The 18,998-nt window shown below is 47.3% G+C and overlaps 1 protein-coding gene across 3 annotated transcripts in view; it reads right to left on the bottom strand.

Annotated features, from left to right (window-relative positions):
* Window positions 1–18,998, bottom strand: part of CACNA1A (calcium voltage-gated channel subunit alpha1 A) — a 224,630-nt gene that overhangs the window by 112,468 nt on the left and 93,164 nt on the right. For all 3 annotated transcript variants that reach the window (XM_069495015.1, XM_069494999.1, XM_069495009.1), the window contains exons 4-6: window positions 6,938–7,029; window positions 4,603–4,755; window positions 433–626 (exon numbers count right to left, since the gene is read on the bottom strand). In XM_069495015.1, the coding sequence (XP_069351116.1) occupies window positions 433–626; window positions 4,603–4,755; window positions 6,938–7,029 (439 nt within the window). The remainder of the gene's footprint in view (window positions 1–432; window positions 627–4,602; window positions 4,756–6,937; window positions 7,030–18,998) is intronic.

Genomic DNA, 18,998 nt, shown 5'->3' with positions numbered 1-18,998 from the left:
CGTGTTCCCTCCACCCCATGGATTCCTCGCCCCACGGGAAGGGGCATGGTTGGAGCAGGGCCAGGTGAGCCCCAGGGCAGAGTCCCCTTGTCTAGGTCTCTCTTTTTTCCACGTCAGTGTTTGCATCACACAACCTTTCCATATTCAAAAATGCAAAATTACATTTAAACACCTGCATGATGAAAAACAACGTAGCATTTGTGTGCCCTCCAGACTCCCATGCCCCGAGAGGCCGTCCCTGTGATGAGCCCCTGGGGTCTTCAAAGGCCCGAGCCTCTGACCAGCTTTCCTGGGGCCGCGTTGCGTTTATCCCTGGGCTGCCTTCCCCAGTTCAGGGTCCCTCCCATTGCAGCTTCAGGAATCTCACTGGTCCCAGAGGGCCACCTCCCAGGGACTCTGGCTGTCCGCATGCACTGCCCCAGAACCGCTTACGTTGTAGAGGAGATCAGTCCACCCTTCCATGGTGATGCACTGGAAAACAGTTAGCACTGCAAACAGTATGTTGTCAAACTGAGTGATCCCGTTGTTCGGCCCTTCCCAGTAGGGCTGACATTTGGTCCCATTGGGGCAGGTGCGGGCGGGTTCCTCTGTCCCACACGGAGCTGGAGACTCACCCTGAATGTCATCTATGAAAGGGAAGAGGAGAAAAGTCAGGGGAAGGAGCAGGGAAAACCAGCTCTGAGAAATAGCGACCCTATTGCCGCAAAAAATTGCTATTGGGACAAACGTTACCAGCCTCTTCGAAGAAATGAATGTTTGGCTTTGTTGACTGGTTGTTTTCTATTTCATTAATTTCATCTCTAAGCTTTATTACTTTTCTTTTCCTGTTTTCTTTGTTTTGTTTTTTGCTGTTCTTTCCTAAACATTTCAGACGGATTAACTTTCTTTGAGGTTATAAATTGCCTTTAAGTGCAGCTTTAGCTGGATCTCATAATTTTTGTCATGTATTACCATTATTGTTCAAGTAACATATGTTCCAATTTCTATTATTATTTCTTCTTTGACTCATGGGTAATTAAGATGTACTTCTTCAAAAAAAAAAAACTTGTCAGGTATATATATAAAGAGAGAGAGAGAGAGAGAGACACACACACACACACACACAATAGTATAATGAATCCATATTTACTGATCACCAATTTCAACACTTATCTGCTCCCAGCCAATTGTGTTTCACCTAGATCTCCTCCAAACACTTTGCCTTGGCCCTGGAATCTTTTTAAAGCAAATCTCAGACATCATATCATTTCACCCATCAATAGGAGTCATGTCTCTCAATTTCCAAACACTTTTAGAATTATCTTTTCATTACTCACTTCCGGCTTAATTGCTTTGTGGTTAGAGAATATGTTTTGTATATTTTTTTCAGTTTTTTTGAACTCTGTCCAGATGAGCCTTACGGCGCATAATATAATCAGTTTTGGTGAACGTGCTGTGTGCATCGTGCGGCTACTGGGTGCCACATCCTTCAGACATTCATTAGGACACGCATTATTCTCCTTCAGCCTTGCTGATTTTTTTCTGCTTTAGATGTACTGGGCTCCGGGAGCTGATCTGGGGGTGAGGGACACCAGTACACACAGTTCCTACCCTTGCCTAAGGGTAAGGAACAGGCGCTCAGCTTTCTCCCCAAATAGCAGGAAGCAGATTGTGAAAATGCCACAAGGAGAGAGAAACGTGCCAGTGTGACGACGCCCCTGTCGCTGGAAACCCAAGACAGCTTCCTGGGAAGGTGGCAGTCGGGCTGCGTGCTCTAAAGGTCGGTCGGAACCCCAAGGTGCTCACTGCCGGGCTGGGGGGGGGGGAGGGGAAGCCCCCACCCTGGGCGAATCCTCATTTAACCAGAGCGGTCGGAGAGGACTTTATTCAGCGAATGACACTCTTGAAGGTTTTTCAAAGAAGAGTGTGGCATTGTCCGACAAGAAAACAAATAGCTGAGTGTGGAAACTAAAGCTTCCAAAAATACATCTCAGTGTCTACGCTACTGGCTTCGCAGCGCCAGTTCCCAGCCTCGACTGAGCACACAGCAGAGAGAAATAAACCAACGCCAAACGAATGAATCCGGTGGGCTTTTCAAGCGCCGGTTACGTAGGTACAAACTCTAAGTCTAGCCTCACTAGACTAGTTTGAGTTGCTGGAACCCCCTTCCCCACCTATGCTGGACTTGGCACACGGGCTATTATTTAATAAATACAGGTTGGAAGGCAAAAATCTTTTAAACATAAAGCTCAGGGCAGAGGGAAAAAAAAAATCCATGGGCTCTTATCAATGAGAACTATTGTTTGGGGAATGGCACCGCTGTCTGGAACCTTCTCTGCCTCCACCCTGTGTGTTCATGTGTGGCTCAATTCCCACTGTGTAGACCCCTTATATTAGCCCAGTTAACACAGCCCCTGCCCCCCTGAATTTTCATATTTGGGCAGGGGGGAAGCGTGGATTGAATCACGCATTAGCTTTCACTGCTATAAATGGCTTTCAATGAGGGGTCTTGCCTCCTCTAACTATTTTGGAAGCTCTTAGAAAGCAGGAAGGCTTTCGACGTATCTTTGCTTTCTTAGCGTTTGGCACGGTGCTAGGCACACAGGAACTGGCCCCCGACACTCAGGAATGCAACTGAGAACGAGCCTATCTTTAGCAGCTTTTGCCCAGAGGTGTTCTTGCTCCCAGCCCCCCTCAACCCCCCAATCACCAACACAAAACGCTGAAACACTCGGAGGAGCGAGCGTTGCTTCTAGAAAAGCAACCATGCAGAAGCGTCTGAGGAATTTGGTTATAAATACATTTTAAAATTAACCCGCTGCCTGGGTGTCTGTATATATCTGTCTCTTACTCACACGTCTTATATTTTTAATCGTGAGCTTTTCAGTCTTTCTCCTAAATCGAGGCTTCCTACCCTCCGATTGCATCACCTACATCTGTCCCCTCTCAACCCCACTCGGACCCGAGCCAGCCCCGTGGCCTCTTCTCCTCCCCTTTAGCTAGTCTTGGCTGGGGGCAAAAATAAAAAATACCAAAACCTAGAATCCAGGAGTCCTGATTTCTCTGCTCACGGCTGATTTTTTCCAAGGGGCTCTGCCCTGTATCTCTTTCTCTCTCTCTCTTTCTTGCATTTCCGCCTGGGTGACGAGGCCAGGAGCAGAAATAGCTCTGCCTCAATTAACACCTTCTTCATCGGGGAAAGAAATAATTAGGACATTCCATATTGAGCAAACTTCACAAGCCCAGGAGAGAAGGAGACAGGAGGAACAAGAGAAAAAGAAAAAAAAAAACCCAAAAAACAAAAAAACCACCCCAGCCATCTCGAATAAACCTTCCCCACTGGGTGTTCCCTCCCCCTGGGGAGGTCTGGGGAGAGGGTTCAGGGGCTGCCTCTGCTAATCCACCTGGTGGAGGGTCCCTGGGGGGAGCGGGTGGGTGGGTGGGAAGCCACTTTCCAATAGAATTTTCTTCCATAGCTGCCTTTCCTAATAAGACCCTGAAATCTCTTTCCCTGCCCACGTGGGATTCCCTTTGGCCAATGAGCTTCACTCTGACCACTCTCTCAATTCCTGGCTCCCTTGACCCAAAGAAAGGGTCATGACCGGCACCGCCAATCAGTCTGCCTGTACCAGGACAGCTGGCGGCCCAAATAACGAAATACCGAAGGCATCCCTTCTTGTTCATTCCATTTCATTCTAGGGCTTCAGGTATCTGAGTTTGGATAGCCAGGGATTTAAATGAAAATGTATCCACATGCTATTTGGTCCCTGAGTGGATCGTGGGTGTTGGGGGCTGGGGGAGGGACGGGCGCTGGCTCTTCCACGATGCTGGTTCAGAGCTGAGAGCCCCTGGAGTGTGTCTCCTGCCTGTCTCGCTTTCCCCCTGAACACCCCACCCCGGGACTTCCCCTAGACCCAGCCACGGAAGGGTTAACTGCGAGCACAGTGGGGGAAGGGCAGGGCTCTGCTGGGTGCTTCTGATGGCTTGGTGCCAGGAGGACCCATGCAGTACTGTTCTCTGCTCCGGGGTAATGGGTCACCACCCACAAAGCACTCTGGGCAGGAGCCCTTTCCTGGCCAGCCCACCCTTCCCGCCTCTTCCTTAGAACTCAGGACTGGCTGAGGTCTGAAAATACCCGTGACACCTGCTCCGCACAGCCAGATGTGTTGGGACATTAATGTCCCATACCAGGAGCAGTCTTTACCGACGTCAGACAGACATTGGTGGATACACACCCCAGCTCCCTTGCCCTGCGGCTAGCATGGTGCACACACTGTAAGGTGTGTGTCCTAGGCCGTCTTCCAGAGATGCCCAGTGGGGTTGAGCCCTGGCTGCCCACAGTGGTCAACCTGCCTAATAACACAGCCTTTCCCAAATGCCTTCCTTTCTCTGTCTCTCTTCCAAATCCTGGGATCATTCCCAAATAAAACCCTTCCCCCTCGAGTCACCTTCTAGGGTGACAACAGCAGCAACCAAGACCTCAGGGACCATTTCACAAGCTGCCTTTCTGAAGGAGGATCTTCCAGCTGCCAGGAGAAAGCAGCGAGCCCCTGCATCAACCCTTCCCAGAGCTGGCCCTGAGGCAGGAAACGGGAAAAGCACACGACGCTGTTTGGAACCTACCTGTCCCCTCTTCAAAGCAGGTGGTATGAAATTTTCCCATATAAAATTCTAACCCTATGATTGCAAAAATAAGGATTGCAAAAAATAGGAGGAGGCCGATCTGCAGCAAAGGGATCATTGCCTTCATGATCGACTTCAGGACGACTTGTAAACCTGGGGAGACAGAGAGAGGCCCCAGCGGCCTGTTAGCAAGCACCCCAAACCCGCCGCCAAGATGCCTCCAGAGCACACAGGAGCCTGGGGACACGCTGTTCAACTGGATGACCTTTTGGCAAGAGAGGTGTGGAAATCCATTGCTTTCTGGGCCACGTTCCTGCATGCTGGGCAACTTGCGCCCAGAAGGGGGAGCCATTCTCTTAACTTTTTTTCCTGCCAAGAGGGGGTGTCTTTTCCCAGTTCATACACAAGCGCCATATACATACGCTAGCTGTGGCTCTGCATAGGAAAGCAGCCCAGTTCCGACCCGGAGGGACCAGACTCCACATTATTTCATTGGCTTCCAGCAACAACCCCCTGAGGTGGGTGCATGTGTAAGAGCACTCCCACTTTACAGAAATGGGGAGCAAAGCTCAGAGAGGTGTTGCGATTCACCCAAGTGCATGAGAAATGGCAGAGCTAGGATTTGAACTCAGGTCCATGGGACTCGCAGCTCCGTGTTCTCCTGTGTAGTGATGCTGCCGTCTGTGCTGAGCAATCCAACCCTCCAAGATGGCGGTGAGTGAGACGGCAGGGAACAGGCCCGGAAAGGGCAGAGCGGAATGCAAAGCACACCCAACCGTGCACCTGAAGACTTGAGTCTGGGGGCACTGCCGTCAGTCCAATCAGGGACCCACACAAGCCCTTACCCTACCAGGTCCAGCATCCAGTAGCCTCCCACATAACAAATGCTGCATCCATGTGGCTTGACAGCTGAGTGACTCCGGGCTCCAAATTCTTTCAGGGGAGGAAGGGGTTAAGTTGATAAAATTTACATTTTCATTCTACTCTAAAAGTTCCACTATTGTAAGACTCAAGGAATGTTCATAATAATGATCACTACCACTTTTTTTTTTTTTTTTTTTTTGAGGCTTGTAACTCAGGTCTGAACAATGTCATATCCTGTTTGTAATCACTGGACTCTGTATTAGGAAAGTGATTAAAGTGAAGGTTCGAACATATAGCTTGGGGCTTTGATTCTTCACAATGTAACGTTGACGCTAATAGAGGCAATGTCGTGCTCAAGATTAACTGAGAGAGTTCACACCCGGCTAAGTCCCTGGTTCATAGGTAAGTCATTAAACAGAGACTCTCGTTAGTATTAAATCTGGGGTGGCCCTTAATTTCATATGATGCGGGCTTCTGCTGGAGTCTTGCAGAGACCTGGGTAGAAGTGCCTTGTTTCTACAAAAAGACCTGCTGGTGGTCATCTGGGATATCTTGCTCTTTAAACCCAGATGGCAATAACACAGCCATTAAAATGTAAAATGGTGATAAGAACAGAGCCTACCTACCTCATAGGCTTGTTGGGAGGATAAACGAGTTTAAAAAATACTTAGAATAATGCCCGTCATATAGTAAGTGATTTATAATTAATTATTAACAACCGAGGCAGTAGCAACAAAAAAGGACAGCCCTGTCTTTTTTTCTTTTCTTTTTAAAATTTTCTTGCTGAACCTGTAACTTGATCCTTACCCTGCCCATGGCAACCACCCCTATAGGAGGAGTAGATGTGTCCTTGGAGAATGAGAAAGCAGCATGTAAACAATATGGATTTTGGAGCTCGTCACTGTCAACCTGTGAGAATTCAGGTAATTTATCCTCTTTTAGCCTCAGCCTTCTCATCTGTAAAATGGCTGTTCACTGGGGAATTATGAGGACAGAATAAGATAATGAACACAAAGCTCTTTCTGCAGTGCCCAGTGCAGAGTAGGCACTCAATAAACAGGAATGGTCATTGCCACCAGTGTCACCGTCCAGGCTTGGAGTTACACTTGCTATCTCCTAGTTTTGCCACTTCTCAGCCATGAAACCCGGCTCCAATGTTTTCAGCCACTCTGAGCCTCAGTTTCCTCCTCTGTAAAATGGAGATATCAGTACCACCAACTTCATAGGGTGGAGAGTACTGAATGAGGTCATCCTGATAGTATGCGCTCGATAAACGGGCGCAGCTGCCGGCTTGCTCTTGGAAGCTCACCCGGATCTGCAGGCACATTCCTGGGCATCCCCTAGGGAGCTCCCCCAAAGAGGAGACTGTTCTCACACAGGCTGGGGACCCTCGCGAGACATTCTGCAAAGGGGAAACAGGGCTCCCGGTGCCCCTGAGCAAACCCCTTGCCAGGGCCAGAAACTCACGCACTTGGGATTCCAGACACCAGCTTGAGCGGCCGCAGCACTCGAACTGCCCTCAGCGTCCGTAGGTCAAACTCTGTCCCCACCGTCGCCAAGATGCTGGAAGAAAGAAAGCAGAGTGGAGAACAAAGGGTGGATTTCAGGGTCGAAGAGATGGGCGGGGGTGTTTGGGGTTCCAGGTTGTGCTGTAGGGGCCCGGGGACTTTACATGGCTGGCCTCAGTTTTGTCACCTGTGAAATGGTCTTAACAGTACCTACCTCACGGACTAAAAGGTGATTTACAGAGACCCCAAACAGGCACATGATTGATGCTCCATAAATGTTGCAATGAGAGAAACGGAAGCCTCCCCATGGCACACTGTTGGGGTGACGTTCAATAAATATATTTCTTTTTTTTTTTTCTTTTTTTTTTTTTTTGTTGAGACAGAGTCTCACTTTGTTGCCCAGGCTAGAGTGAGTGCCGTGGCGTCAGCTTAGCTCACAGCAACCTCAGACTCCTCGGCTTAAGCGATCCTACTGCCTCAGCCTCCCGAGTAGCTGGGACTACAGGCATGCGCCACTATGCCCGGCTAATTTTTTCTATATAGATTTTTAGTTGTCCATATAATGTCTTTCTATTTTTAGTAGAGACGGGGTCTCGCTCAGGCTAGTCTCGAACTCCTGACCTTGAGCAATCCACCCGCCTCGGCCTCCCAGAGTGCTAGGATTACAGGCGTGAGCCACCGCGCCCGGCCCAATAAATATATTTCACAACCTACAGCCACAACAGATTGTGAGGCAGGAATGGCAGAGTCTTCAGACTTGGGGCTGTTTGCCAACTGGCAGGAAAGTACTTCAGCATTCAGAGCCCAGCCTGTGTGGGTTCCAATCCCGGCTCTACCACTTCCCAGCTGGGTGACCTTGGGCAAGTCACTTCCCCACTCTGTGCCTCAGTTTCTCCCTTTTGTATAAAGAGGGCAGCAATAGTAGCAATACCTCAAAAGGTTGTGAGGATTAAATGAGTTGATACTTGTGAAGTGCTCAGCATGGTGCCAGGCACACAGGGCAGTGTGTTATGCTACTCAGAAATACAAAAAAAAAAAAAAGAAAAAAAAAATAGGTGCAGCTATTCCTATGTGGACCAGCTGGCATCAGCCCCTAGAAGGGGGCTACAGACCCCAAACCTTGGGTCAAAAAGAGTGACTCTTGTAAATCCAGGTAACATGAGCCTTCCATAGAAATCCTCCTGGCAAGATCTTGTCCTGAGACCTCATTTGTAAAATTATCGCTGGTGACACAAGGGGTCCCTCCTGGACCTGTTACCTAAACATGTCCATTTCAGAGGTAGGTGATGTACAGTGAGCTGTCAAGGCACAATGCAATGAAACAATGGACAGGCAATGCCGAACACCGGAGGGCTCTGTGGTTTAGAGGACGCTGGCCATGGCAAATAACTTGGGGATGTCTTCAGTTTTGTCCAGAGGTCTGGGACTTATCATGTCAGCCTGTGGCCAACCAGTATTTGCACCTCTTTGGCTTTAAGGGCTTTCTCCAAAACGGGGGCAGGCCCTGGGAATGAACACCCCTAAGGGAGCAGCCCTCCACCAATGATTGCTGGGAGTCGGTGGATTAATACCACAGCTCCCTCCCCCTCATTCCAGATTGCTTAATGACGTGAGTTCTACACGGCCTCTCAGCGAGACAGTGCAGTTGCCCATGGGGGTCACTTGTCAGTCAACTCACCCTTCCTTGTCTCACCTCCCTGCTCTTCTTCCCCACCAACATTTCTGGGGTTTCCTTTCTGATGAACTACTTGCACCTGAACCCTTGTTTCAGGATCTATTCTAGGTCATCCCGAACTAAGACAAGGAGCGCACCCAACTCTTTTTTCAAGATTACTCCTTCAGCAGAGATGGGCATATTAGGTTGGACTGACAGACTTCCCACTATCCATAATAGCGCACCAGAGCACATCCTATGTGCTGGGTAGAGTAACACGCAAGACTGTCCTTGCCCCATGGAGAACTGATGTAGAAGAGAAATGTTTAAGAAAAAAATGCACACAATGAATGAATGTGTCCCGGGTGTGATGCATTCTCAGAGAGAGCTGGGAAGACAGTGGCTTTGAGGGGCACAGAGTAGTTTGTGTTAATTAGTCTAGGACCTGGGGAAGCCCCCTCCTCAAGCCAAGGCCGTACAGATGAGGAGGAGAAATCGGTCAGTGGGGAAAGAACTTTCCAGGCTGCGAGAATGGCTGTGACAGAGAGCATGGGGTTGACACTTTGGCAGATTTAAGGAATGATGTCGGAGTATGACTGGGATTTGGACGGTGAGGGCAGAACGGAACTCCACGAAGCCAGAGAGTTGGTGGCTCCCCCATACAACTTTTAATTTGATGTAACTCTATTTTTCTCTCTCCCTACCAACTTTCTGATACTAATTGGGGTCTCTCAAATTTTGTCTTATAGGTTGGTTGTGGTGGCTCACATCTATAATCCTAGCACTCTGGGAGGCTGAGGTGGGAGGACCACTCAAGGCCAGGAGTTCGACCCCAGCCTGAGCAAGAGCAAGACCGCGTTTCTGCAATAAATAGAAAAATTAGCTGAGCGTGGTGGTGTGCACACCTGTAGTCCCAGCTACTCAGGAGGCTGGGGCAGGAGGATCCCTTGAGCCCAGGAGTTTGAGGTTGCTGTGAGCTATGATGACGCCACTGCATTGCAGCCTGGGTAACAGAGTGAGACTCTGTCTCAAAAAAAAAAAAAAAATTCTGTCTTATTCTATTCCTGCATCTTACTTTCTTTTGTCTTGGCAGATAAAAGCTGTCTGTTAGGGTGTGCACAGCAAATGACAGGCGTTCAATGAGTCTTCATTTATTCACTTCACAACATTAACTGAGCACCCAAAACATGCCGGGTCCTCTCCTGGTCCCGTGGACACAAGTCACAGGAATGCCTGTCTGTGTGGGATGAAACTGAGAGTAAACCCAATAAATACCTTGCTTTATTGTGCTTCACAAATATTGCATTCTTTTTTTTTTTTTTTAAACACATTGAAGGTTTATGGCAACTCCATGTCAAGCAAGTCTATGGGCCCATTTTTCCAACAGCATGCACTACTTCATTTTGTGTCTCTGTGTCACATTATGATAATTCTCACAGTGTGTCAAACTTGTTCATTATTATCCTATCTGTTCTGCCGACCTGTGGTCAGTGATCTTTGATGATACTCTATTGTAATTATTTTGGGGAACCATGAACCGCACCTGTATAAGATGGTGAACTTTACTGATAAATGTGTGTGTGTGCTGACTGCTCTACCCACCGGCCGTCTCCCCATCTCTCTCCGACTCCACGGGCCTCCCTCTTCTCTGACACACAACAATACTGAAATGAAGCCAACAAATAACCCTACAATGGCCTGTAAGTGTTCTAGGGAAAGGAAGAGTCACACATCTCTCACGTTAAATTGAGAGCTAGAAATGATGGTGCAGAGTGAGGAAGCCACGTCGAAAGCTCAGCAAGGCCAAAAGCTAGGCCTCTAGCTTCCGAGCTGTGAATGCAAAGGGAAAATCTGGAAGGAAACTAAAACGCTACTCCAGTGAACGCACAAATGGTAAGAAAGTGAAATAGCCTTATGGCCGATATGGAGAAAGTCTTGAGTGGTCTGGATAGAAGATCAAACCAACCACAGCATCCCCTTAAGCCAAAGCCTAATCCAGAGCAAGGCCCTAACTCTCTTCAATTCTTTGAAGGCTGAGAGAGGCGAGGAAGCTGCAGAACGGAGGTTTGAAGCTAGCTGAGGCTGGTTCATGAGGTTTAAGGAAAGAAGCCATCTCCGTAATGTAAAATAGCAACGTGAAGCGGCTAGTGCTAATGCAGGAGCTGCAGCAAGTTATCCAGAAGATTTAACTAAAATCATTGATGAGTGTGGCTACACGAAACACTAGATTTTCAATGTAGACGAAACAGCCTTATATTGGAAGACAATATGTAAGACTTTCATAGCTATAGAGGAGAAGTCATTGCCTGGCTTCAAAGCTTCAAAGGACAAGCTGACTCTCTTGTTAGGGGCTAATACAGCTGGTGACGATAAGTTGAAGCCAGTGCTCATTTACCATTCCAAAAATCCCAGGGCCCTTAAGAATCATGCTAAATCTACTCTGCCTGTGCTCTACACATAAAACAACAAAGCCTGGATGACAGAATATCTATTTACAGCCTGGTTTGCTGAATACTTTAAGCTCACTGTTGAGACCTACTGCTCAAAAAAAAAAAAAAAGATTCCTTTCAAAATATTATGGCTCCTTGACAATGCACCTGGTCACCCAAGAGCTCTGAGGGAGATGTACAAGGAGATGAATGTTATTTTTATGCCTCTAACCCAGCATCAATTCTGCTGCCCGTGGATCAAGGAGTAATTTCAACCTGCAAGTCTTTCTTTTTATTTAAGAAATACATTTCATAAGGCTACAGGTGCCATAGATAGTGATTCCTCTGATGGGTCTGGGGAAAGTAAATTGAAAACTTTCTGTGAAGGATTCACCCACCTAGATGCCATTGAGAACACAAGATTCATGGGAAGAGGTCAAACTGTCAATATTAACAGGAGTTTAGGAAAAGTTGATGCCAACCCTCATGGATGATTTTAGGGGTTCAAGACTTCAGCAGAAGAAGGCGTTGCAGATGTGGTGGAAATTGCAAAAGAACTAGAATTAGAAGTGGAGCCTGAAGATGTGACTAAATTGCTGCAATCTCATGACAAAACTTCAATGGATAAGGAGTTGCTTCTTATAGATGAGCAAAAAAAGTGGTTTCTTGAGACGGAATCTCATATACTCCTGGTGAAGGTGCCACGAACGCTGGTGAAATGACAACAAAGGATTTAGAATATTACATAAACATTGGTTGATGATGCAGCGTCAGGGCTTGAGAGTACTGATTCCAATTTTGAAAGAAGTTCTACTGTGGGTAAAATGCTATCCAACAGCATTGCATGCTACAGAGAAATCTTTTGTGAAAGAAGGAGTCAGTTGAGGCAACAAACTTGTGGTTTTATTTTAAGAAACTGCCGCAGCCACCCCAACCTTCAGCAACCACCACCTGGATCAGTCAGCAGCCTTCAGCATTAAGGCAAGACCCTCTACCTGCACAAAGATGATGAATAACTTGCTGAAGTTTCAGATGATCGTTAACATTTTTTAGCAATCTTTTTTTTTTTTTTTTTTTGAGACAAAGTCTTACTCTGCTCTCCTGTGCTAGAGTGGCGTCATCATAGCTCACTGCAGCCTCAAACTCCTGAGCTCAAGCGATTCTCTGTGCCTGGCCTTAGCAGTATTTTAAAATTCAGGTATGTATATTGTTTTTTAAAACATAATGTGGTTCCACATTTAATAGACTATGGTGTAAACATAACTTTTATTTATGCAGTGAGAAACCCCCAAAAAGCTGGGTGGCTTGTTTTATGATAATATTTATTTTACTGCAGTGATCTGGAACTTAACTTGCAATATCTCCGAGGTACGCCTGTATGCCACATGTCACGGTGATGAGGACTAAGGAGGAAGTCAACATAGGGAAAGGGGAAAAAGGAGAGTGTCAGTGACATCGGGTAGGGTGTAGGTGAGTGGTGACATTTCTATTAGTAAAGGCACCCCCTCTTTACCACATGTCAGGGAAGTAATTCAGTGTTAAGAATGTTCACGGGTGGGCACAGTGGCTCACGCCAGTAATCCCAGCACTTTGGGAGGCTGAGGCAGAAGAATCGGTTGAGGCCAAGAGTTTAAGACCAGCCTGGGCAACATAGCAAGACCCTGTCTATACAAAAAAATTAAAAAATTAGCCAGGTGTGGCTACCTGTAGCCACACCTGTAGTCCCAGTTATTCTGGAGGCTGAGACAGGAGGATCCCTTGAGCCCAGGAATTTGAGGCTGCCGTGAGCTATGACCACACCACTGTACTTCAGCCTGGGCGACAGAGTGAGATTTGGTCTCTAAAAATAAATAATTTTTTTTGAAAAAGTGTTCAGATCAGCATTGCCCAGTAAAAATCTAATAAAAGCCACTTACAGAATTTTAAAATTTTCTAGTCACTACATTAAAGAGTAATTTAAAAAAGGCAGATGGGCCGGGCGCGGTGGCTCACGCCTGTAATCCTAGCACTCTGGGAGGCCGAGGCGGGTGGATCGCTGGAGGTCAGGAGTTCGAGACCAGCCTGAGCAAGAGCGAGACCCCGTCTCTACTAAAAATAGAAAGAAATTATACGGACAACTAAAATATATATATACAAAAAATTAGCCGGGCATGGTGGCGCATGCGTGTAGTCCCAGCTACTCGGGAGGCTGAGGCAGTAGGATCGCTTAAGCCCAGGAGTTTGAGGTTGCTGTGAGCTAGGCTGACGCCACGGCACTCACTCTAGCCCGGGCAACAGAGTGAGACTCTGTCTCAAAAAAAAAAAAAAAAAAAAAAAGGCAGGTGAAATGAAGTTTTAAAATAGTGTTTTAACCCAATCAAATCAATCCAAAGTATTATCACTTCAACAGGCGATCAATATAAAATATTAGTAATACCACATTTTACACATTCTTTTCTTTGAAATATGGTGAATATTCTATACATTCATCATGTGTCTAAATTCAAGTGCTAAAAGGCCACATGTGGCCAGTGGTGACTGTATTGGACAGAACAAGTCCCAGAGAAATAGGCATTTGAATAAAGATTTATAGAAAACGAGGGACTGAGGCCAGGTGCGGTGGCTAACACCTGTAATCCTAGCACTTTGGGAGGCCAAGGTGTGAGGATCACTTGAGGCCAGGAGTTGGGGGTTGCAGTGAGCTATGATGGCACCACTGCATTCCAGCCTGGCGACAGAGCCAGACCCTGCCCCCAAAACAAACAAACAAAAGGGAGGGACTGAGCCATATGAATATGTCAGGAGAAAACTCTGGGCAGAGGGCACAGCCAGTGCAGAGGTCCTGAGGCCGGACCATGCCTGGTGCATCTGAGGAACAGCGAGGAGGTTGGTGTGGCTGGAGCAGAGTGAGCGAGGGGGAGAGAGGGAGTAGGTGACAGGGCAGATACTGCAGGGCCTTGTGGGGCTTTGGCTGTGAGGACTTTGGCTTTTGCCCTGAGTAAGGTGTGAGCCACGGAGGGTTCTAAGCAGAGGAGGGGCATGATCTGACTTGTATTAAAATATGACCCCTCTGCGGGGCCAAGGATGGAAGCTGGGAGATGGGAGGAGGCAACGGCATTGGTCCGTGTGAACACAATGGGCCTGGACCAAGGAGATTGTGCTCGAAGCAACGATAACACCAAGAACAACGCTGCCCTTAGAAGACCACACAAGTAAGTGGGTGTGAGATTCAACTACAAGTCCCCCTGACCCCAGGGATGCAGGAGGAGGCAGGAAGGAGGAGGAAATGAGTGAGAGACTAGGGACAGCCTTATTGTGGAGCTCAAATCTGGGGAAGCAGCACAGCACAGGGAGAAAATCTCAGACCTGGGGTGAAATCCTGGCCTTGCATTTTTCTCATTGGTGAGCTTTGTTTTAACCCATCCAAGCCTCAGAAGTGCAGGTATAATCCCCCCTCCCTCACACTGCAATCCCAGCTGGCTGCGAAGATGCATTTTCTTGCAGACCCCTCCCTGGAAGGATAGAAAGGACTTAGGAGGGGGAGAGGAAGATGATGAAGACTCCTCTGGCTCTGAGAGGGCCCTAAAGAGGCAGAAGGTGTCACTCAGGGTACATGGTAGGGGAGAAGTCGGGGTGGGGGGCGCTGGACAGGGAAGGCTGTGAACAGGAGGCCGAGAAAATGGGTCTTGTCTGGTGGACAGTGGGAGTCATGCAAGGTTCTGGAGCAGGGGAGGGATGTGATTAGGGTTGGCGTTGGGAAGACAAGGCTGACAGCTGAGAGGACAGATTGGTGATGACGGAACAGAAGTTAGGAGGAAGCCTCCAGAGCAGGCTGGTGTAATGAGGTCTGGAACTAGGACGAAGACAGTGGGAGTACAAAGGAGGCCCCGGTTTATATATAGCTGCCATCGATTGCTGTGCACCGGGGAGCTTGCCTGGGCCTCGTCAAATCCTCCCTGCACCCCAGGCCATTGGCAGTCTGAGGCCCATTTTACAGAGGAAGAAACTAAAGCCCAGAAAAGTTAATATCACACGGGGGTCTATGCCACTAAGTAAGAACTAGAACCCCAGACCGATCACAGGACCCCAGAATCCCAGTTCTTTCTTCCTTCCTTTCTTTTTTCTTTTTGAGACAGGGTCTTTGCTCTGTCTCCCGAGCTAAAGTGCAGTGGCATCATCATAGCTCACAACAACCTCAAACTCCTGGGCTCAAGTAATTCTCCTGCCTCAGCCTCCCAGGTACCTGGACTACAGGTGCACACCACCATGCCTGGCTAATTTTTCTATTTTTTGCAGAGACGCGGTCTTGCTCTTGCTCAGGCTGGTCTTGAACTTCTGAGCTCAAGCGATCCTCTCGCCTCGGCTTCCCACAGTGCTGGAATTACAGGCATGAGCCACTGCACCCCGCCTGGAATTATATTAAGTAGCATTTATTGTTCACTCCTTCTTCTAGAATGTCAGCTCCATGAGGATGTAGATTTTTTTTTTTTTTTTTTTTTTTGGAGCACCTGTAGAGCCTTTCATGGCCCAGCAGATATTCAATAAATATCTGAGGGGATGGCTGGTCCGAAGGTAGTGAGTTATCTCACTTGATTGTTCACAGTCAGTTACAGATTGAACTCCTTGTTCTGCTACTTTCCCCCCTCCTCACTACTGCACTTGACTAGTCTTAAAAAAAAAAAAATATCTGAGGAGTGATGAGTAAGGCGTGGCAGAGGATAGGGTTATGGTAGTCCAGATATCCCAATGTAGATGGGTGAAATGGAAAAAGCCAAAGGTCCCCAGTAGAATGTTGGGAAAGTAACATTTTAAGAGATAAGTAGAGGAAAGAGGTCTGTGATAAAGAGGGAGAAGATACTACAGAAGTCGGAGGACACCTGGCAGAGAACGGCATCTCTGAAGGTCAAGTTCAAAAGCGTTTTGAGAAAAGAGAGGTCAGTGGTCTCCGGGGCTGCACACAGATGAATCAGGTACAAAACATGAACATCCTTTTCATGTGGCATCAGGTCACCGAGCAGTCTTGCCAGGACCGACCGCTAAGACAGAACAAGAAGAGAGGAACTGAAACGTGAGCCTGGGGATGAGCAGATAAAATTTTCAGGGTGGGAGAGAACGGAATATGTTTATAGGTCACAGGAGAGAAGCTGATGCCGTATCTCTCGGCTTTCGGAGAGCTGCACTGCCCAAGACGGTAACCGCTAGCCACACACAGCTATTTAAATATACATTTAAATTAATTTAAATGAAATGAAAAATTCAGTCGTACTAGTCACGTGTCAAGTGCTCCATTGCCACACGTGCACAGCGCATACATAGAACATTTCCTTCACTGTAGAAAGTTCCACTGGACCGTGCTGTTCTAGAATGTCCACCCCCGTAGGGCAGGAATTGTCTTTTGTTTTTTTTTTTTCTCTTTTAAAGGCACGGTCTCACTAAGTTGCCTAGGCTGGACTTGAACTCAGGGTCAAGTGATCCTCCCATAGCTGGGACTAGAGGGCCGTGCCACCATGCCTGGCTTTTTAAAAATTGGTCTTATTTTGATTTTATTTTTAAAGGAATTTTCATCTGTTTTGTTCATATTATGTCTGGCACCTTAAGCTGTGCCTGGCATACAGTGGGCACTTAATAAATGTTTGTTGAATGAATGAATGGATAATGAAGAAATAAAAATGTAGGAAAGTGTGGTGATAACTTCTAAAATAGAGTATATTCTAGAAGAGATGGAAGGTTAGGTAGCTTAAGGAAAAGGATCATAGAAGACAGGGTTGTCTAGAGATAGCCACCCCACCCCCTTCCTTCCTGGCAGAGCCCATCTCCCACCAAAGAGGCGGAAAATGCACTCACAGTCTCTTTTTCCCAAGATTCCTTGCAATGACAGTGCTGGTCACATGACCCAGTCACAGGCATAACAGGATCTAAGTGAAAAATTTGCTGGGTGCTTCTGGGAAGGTTTCTCCCCCTCAAACAGAGTCACATGGCATGACACAGCCCCTTCTCTGCCTCTTCCTTGGCCGGAGGCTTTTGTTGTCTCCCTCCACAGGATGCTGGGTAGACATCTTGGAACTAAGGTGGCCATTTTGGGGCCGCAAGTAGTAATGATTACTAAGAAAGTCCTTACAGTGAAGACGGATGAGTGGAAAGATGGAAAAGAAACCTTGGAGACATTGCTAAGCCACGGAACCAACCCTGCAACCAACCTCCCAGCCTCCAGACTTCTTGGAATGTGTGTGGATAAGACACATCCTTCCTGGAGTTTAAGAGCCAGACCAGCCCAGGTTCAAATCCTCGTTCCTCCAATCACCTTGGCCAAGTCACTAAACCTCTCTGTGTCTCAGTTTCCTGAGTATAAAATGGGGACGGATAATAGTATTACTCTTCCTGGTGTAGGAATGTGTGTGATATGCTTGGAGCTGTGCCTGGCATTTGGTAAGCCTTATATAAATGTTTGCTTTCATCATTAGCATCAATCACCCTTTTTATTTTGTTACTTGCAGCTAAGTTATACCAGAACCGACTGATACAGTAACCAACAGTTAGTGAGTTTGTTCTCTTTTCCAGGTTGTGTGCTTATTACTTTACAGACTGAGATACCCTTGCATGCCCCAGGATCTTTTTCTATTCTCCCTTTCATGGAGAGTGTAGCTGAGGCCCAGAAGGGTTAAGCTACTTGTCCATAATCACACAGCTAACACGTGGTGCCTGGATCCCAAGTCTGGCTTTGTCTGCTCCACCATGATGTCTCAGGTTAAGTCTGCTAGCTCACTCACCTTTGCTCAAAACGTCAACCAAGCTCGTGCCTTCACTAGCCTGAATGTGGGAAGGAGTTCTATTTTCCTCTGCTGGTTGGAAGTCAGGGTGTCAATAAATATTTACAGAGGAGCAACTACCCCATATCACTCACATGAGGACAGGAACATGTGCAAAGGCCCTGGGGCCGTAGAGACCTTGTGGCGAGAAGTGAGGTTACCAGCTGAGAGAGGGAGGCAGAGGGCAGGACAGCGAGAAGGAGATGTTGGCATGACTGGAAGGCAGGGGAGAAGATGGGGATGTTCTGGCTCCCTAACCTCAGGTTAGATGGAGGTCTTGTCTCTTACAGACTCAAGCCAAATACTCCTGAGACGGCAATCAAGGAGCAGACCTGCTTCCCAAGCAGCTGTCTTCTTGCCACTCCTGCACTGTGCGCACCCTCTTCAAGTTCATTCTTTTATTACTCAGCTGTGCCCTTTCTTGGGAAAACTATTTCTGAAATTCCTTTCCTAAACCCTCAAATGCAGAGAGCTGAGTTCATCACTTTCCTCAGTTCAGGAGACAGTGTCACCTTTGGTCTGTACAACGCTCCTCTCTTATTCGTTCACTCACGCATGCATTCACTCGTTCACTCACGCATGCATTCACTCGTTCACTCACACATGCATTCACTCACTCACGCATTCATTCACTCACGCACGCATTCATTCGTTCACTCACGCATGCATTCATTCGTTCACTCATGCATGCATTCATTCACTCACTCACGCATGCATTCGTTCACTCACGCATGCATTCATTCGTTCACTCATGCATTCATTCATTCACTCACTCATGCATTCATTCACTCACTCACGCATTCATTCATTCGTTCACTCACGCATTCATTCGTTCACTCACTCATGCATTCATTTGTTCACTCACACATGCATTCATTTGTTCACTCATGCATTCATTCATTCACTCACTCATGCATTCATTCACTCACTCACGCATTCATTCATTCGTTCACTCATTCATGCATTCATTCGTTCACTCACTCATGCATTCACTCATTCACTCACTCAAGCATTCATTCGTTCACTCATGAATCCATCCCCCTTTATCCCCACACCCTACCTTCACTCTTCTCCCCTAAGAGGCAGCTGATATAATGTTTAATTTGCTCTTACTGAACTGCCTTCTTGAAAAAACATGTGCTGTATTATGCGTGCG

Source organism: Eulemur rufifrons, chromosome 2, assembly GCF_041146395.1.
Source record: "Eulemur rufifrons isolate Redbay chromosome 2, OSU_ERuf_1, whole genome shotgun sequence".
NCBI classification, from domain to species: Eukaryota; Metazoa; Chordata; class Mammalia; order Primates; family Lemuridae; genus Eulemur; species Eulemur rufifrons.
Note: the sequence above shows the minus strand (reverse complement) of the source record. Positions and strands in the feature narration are given on the sequence as shown.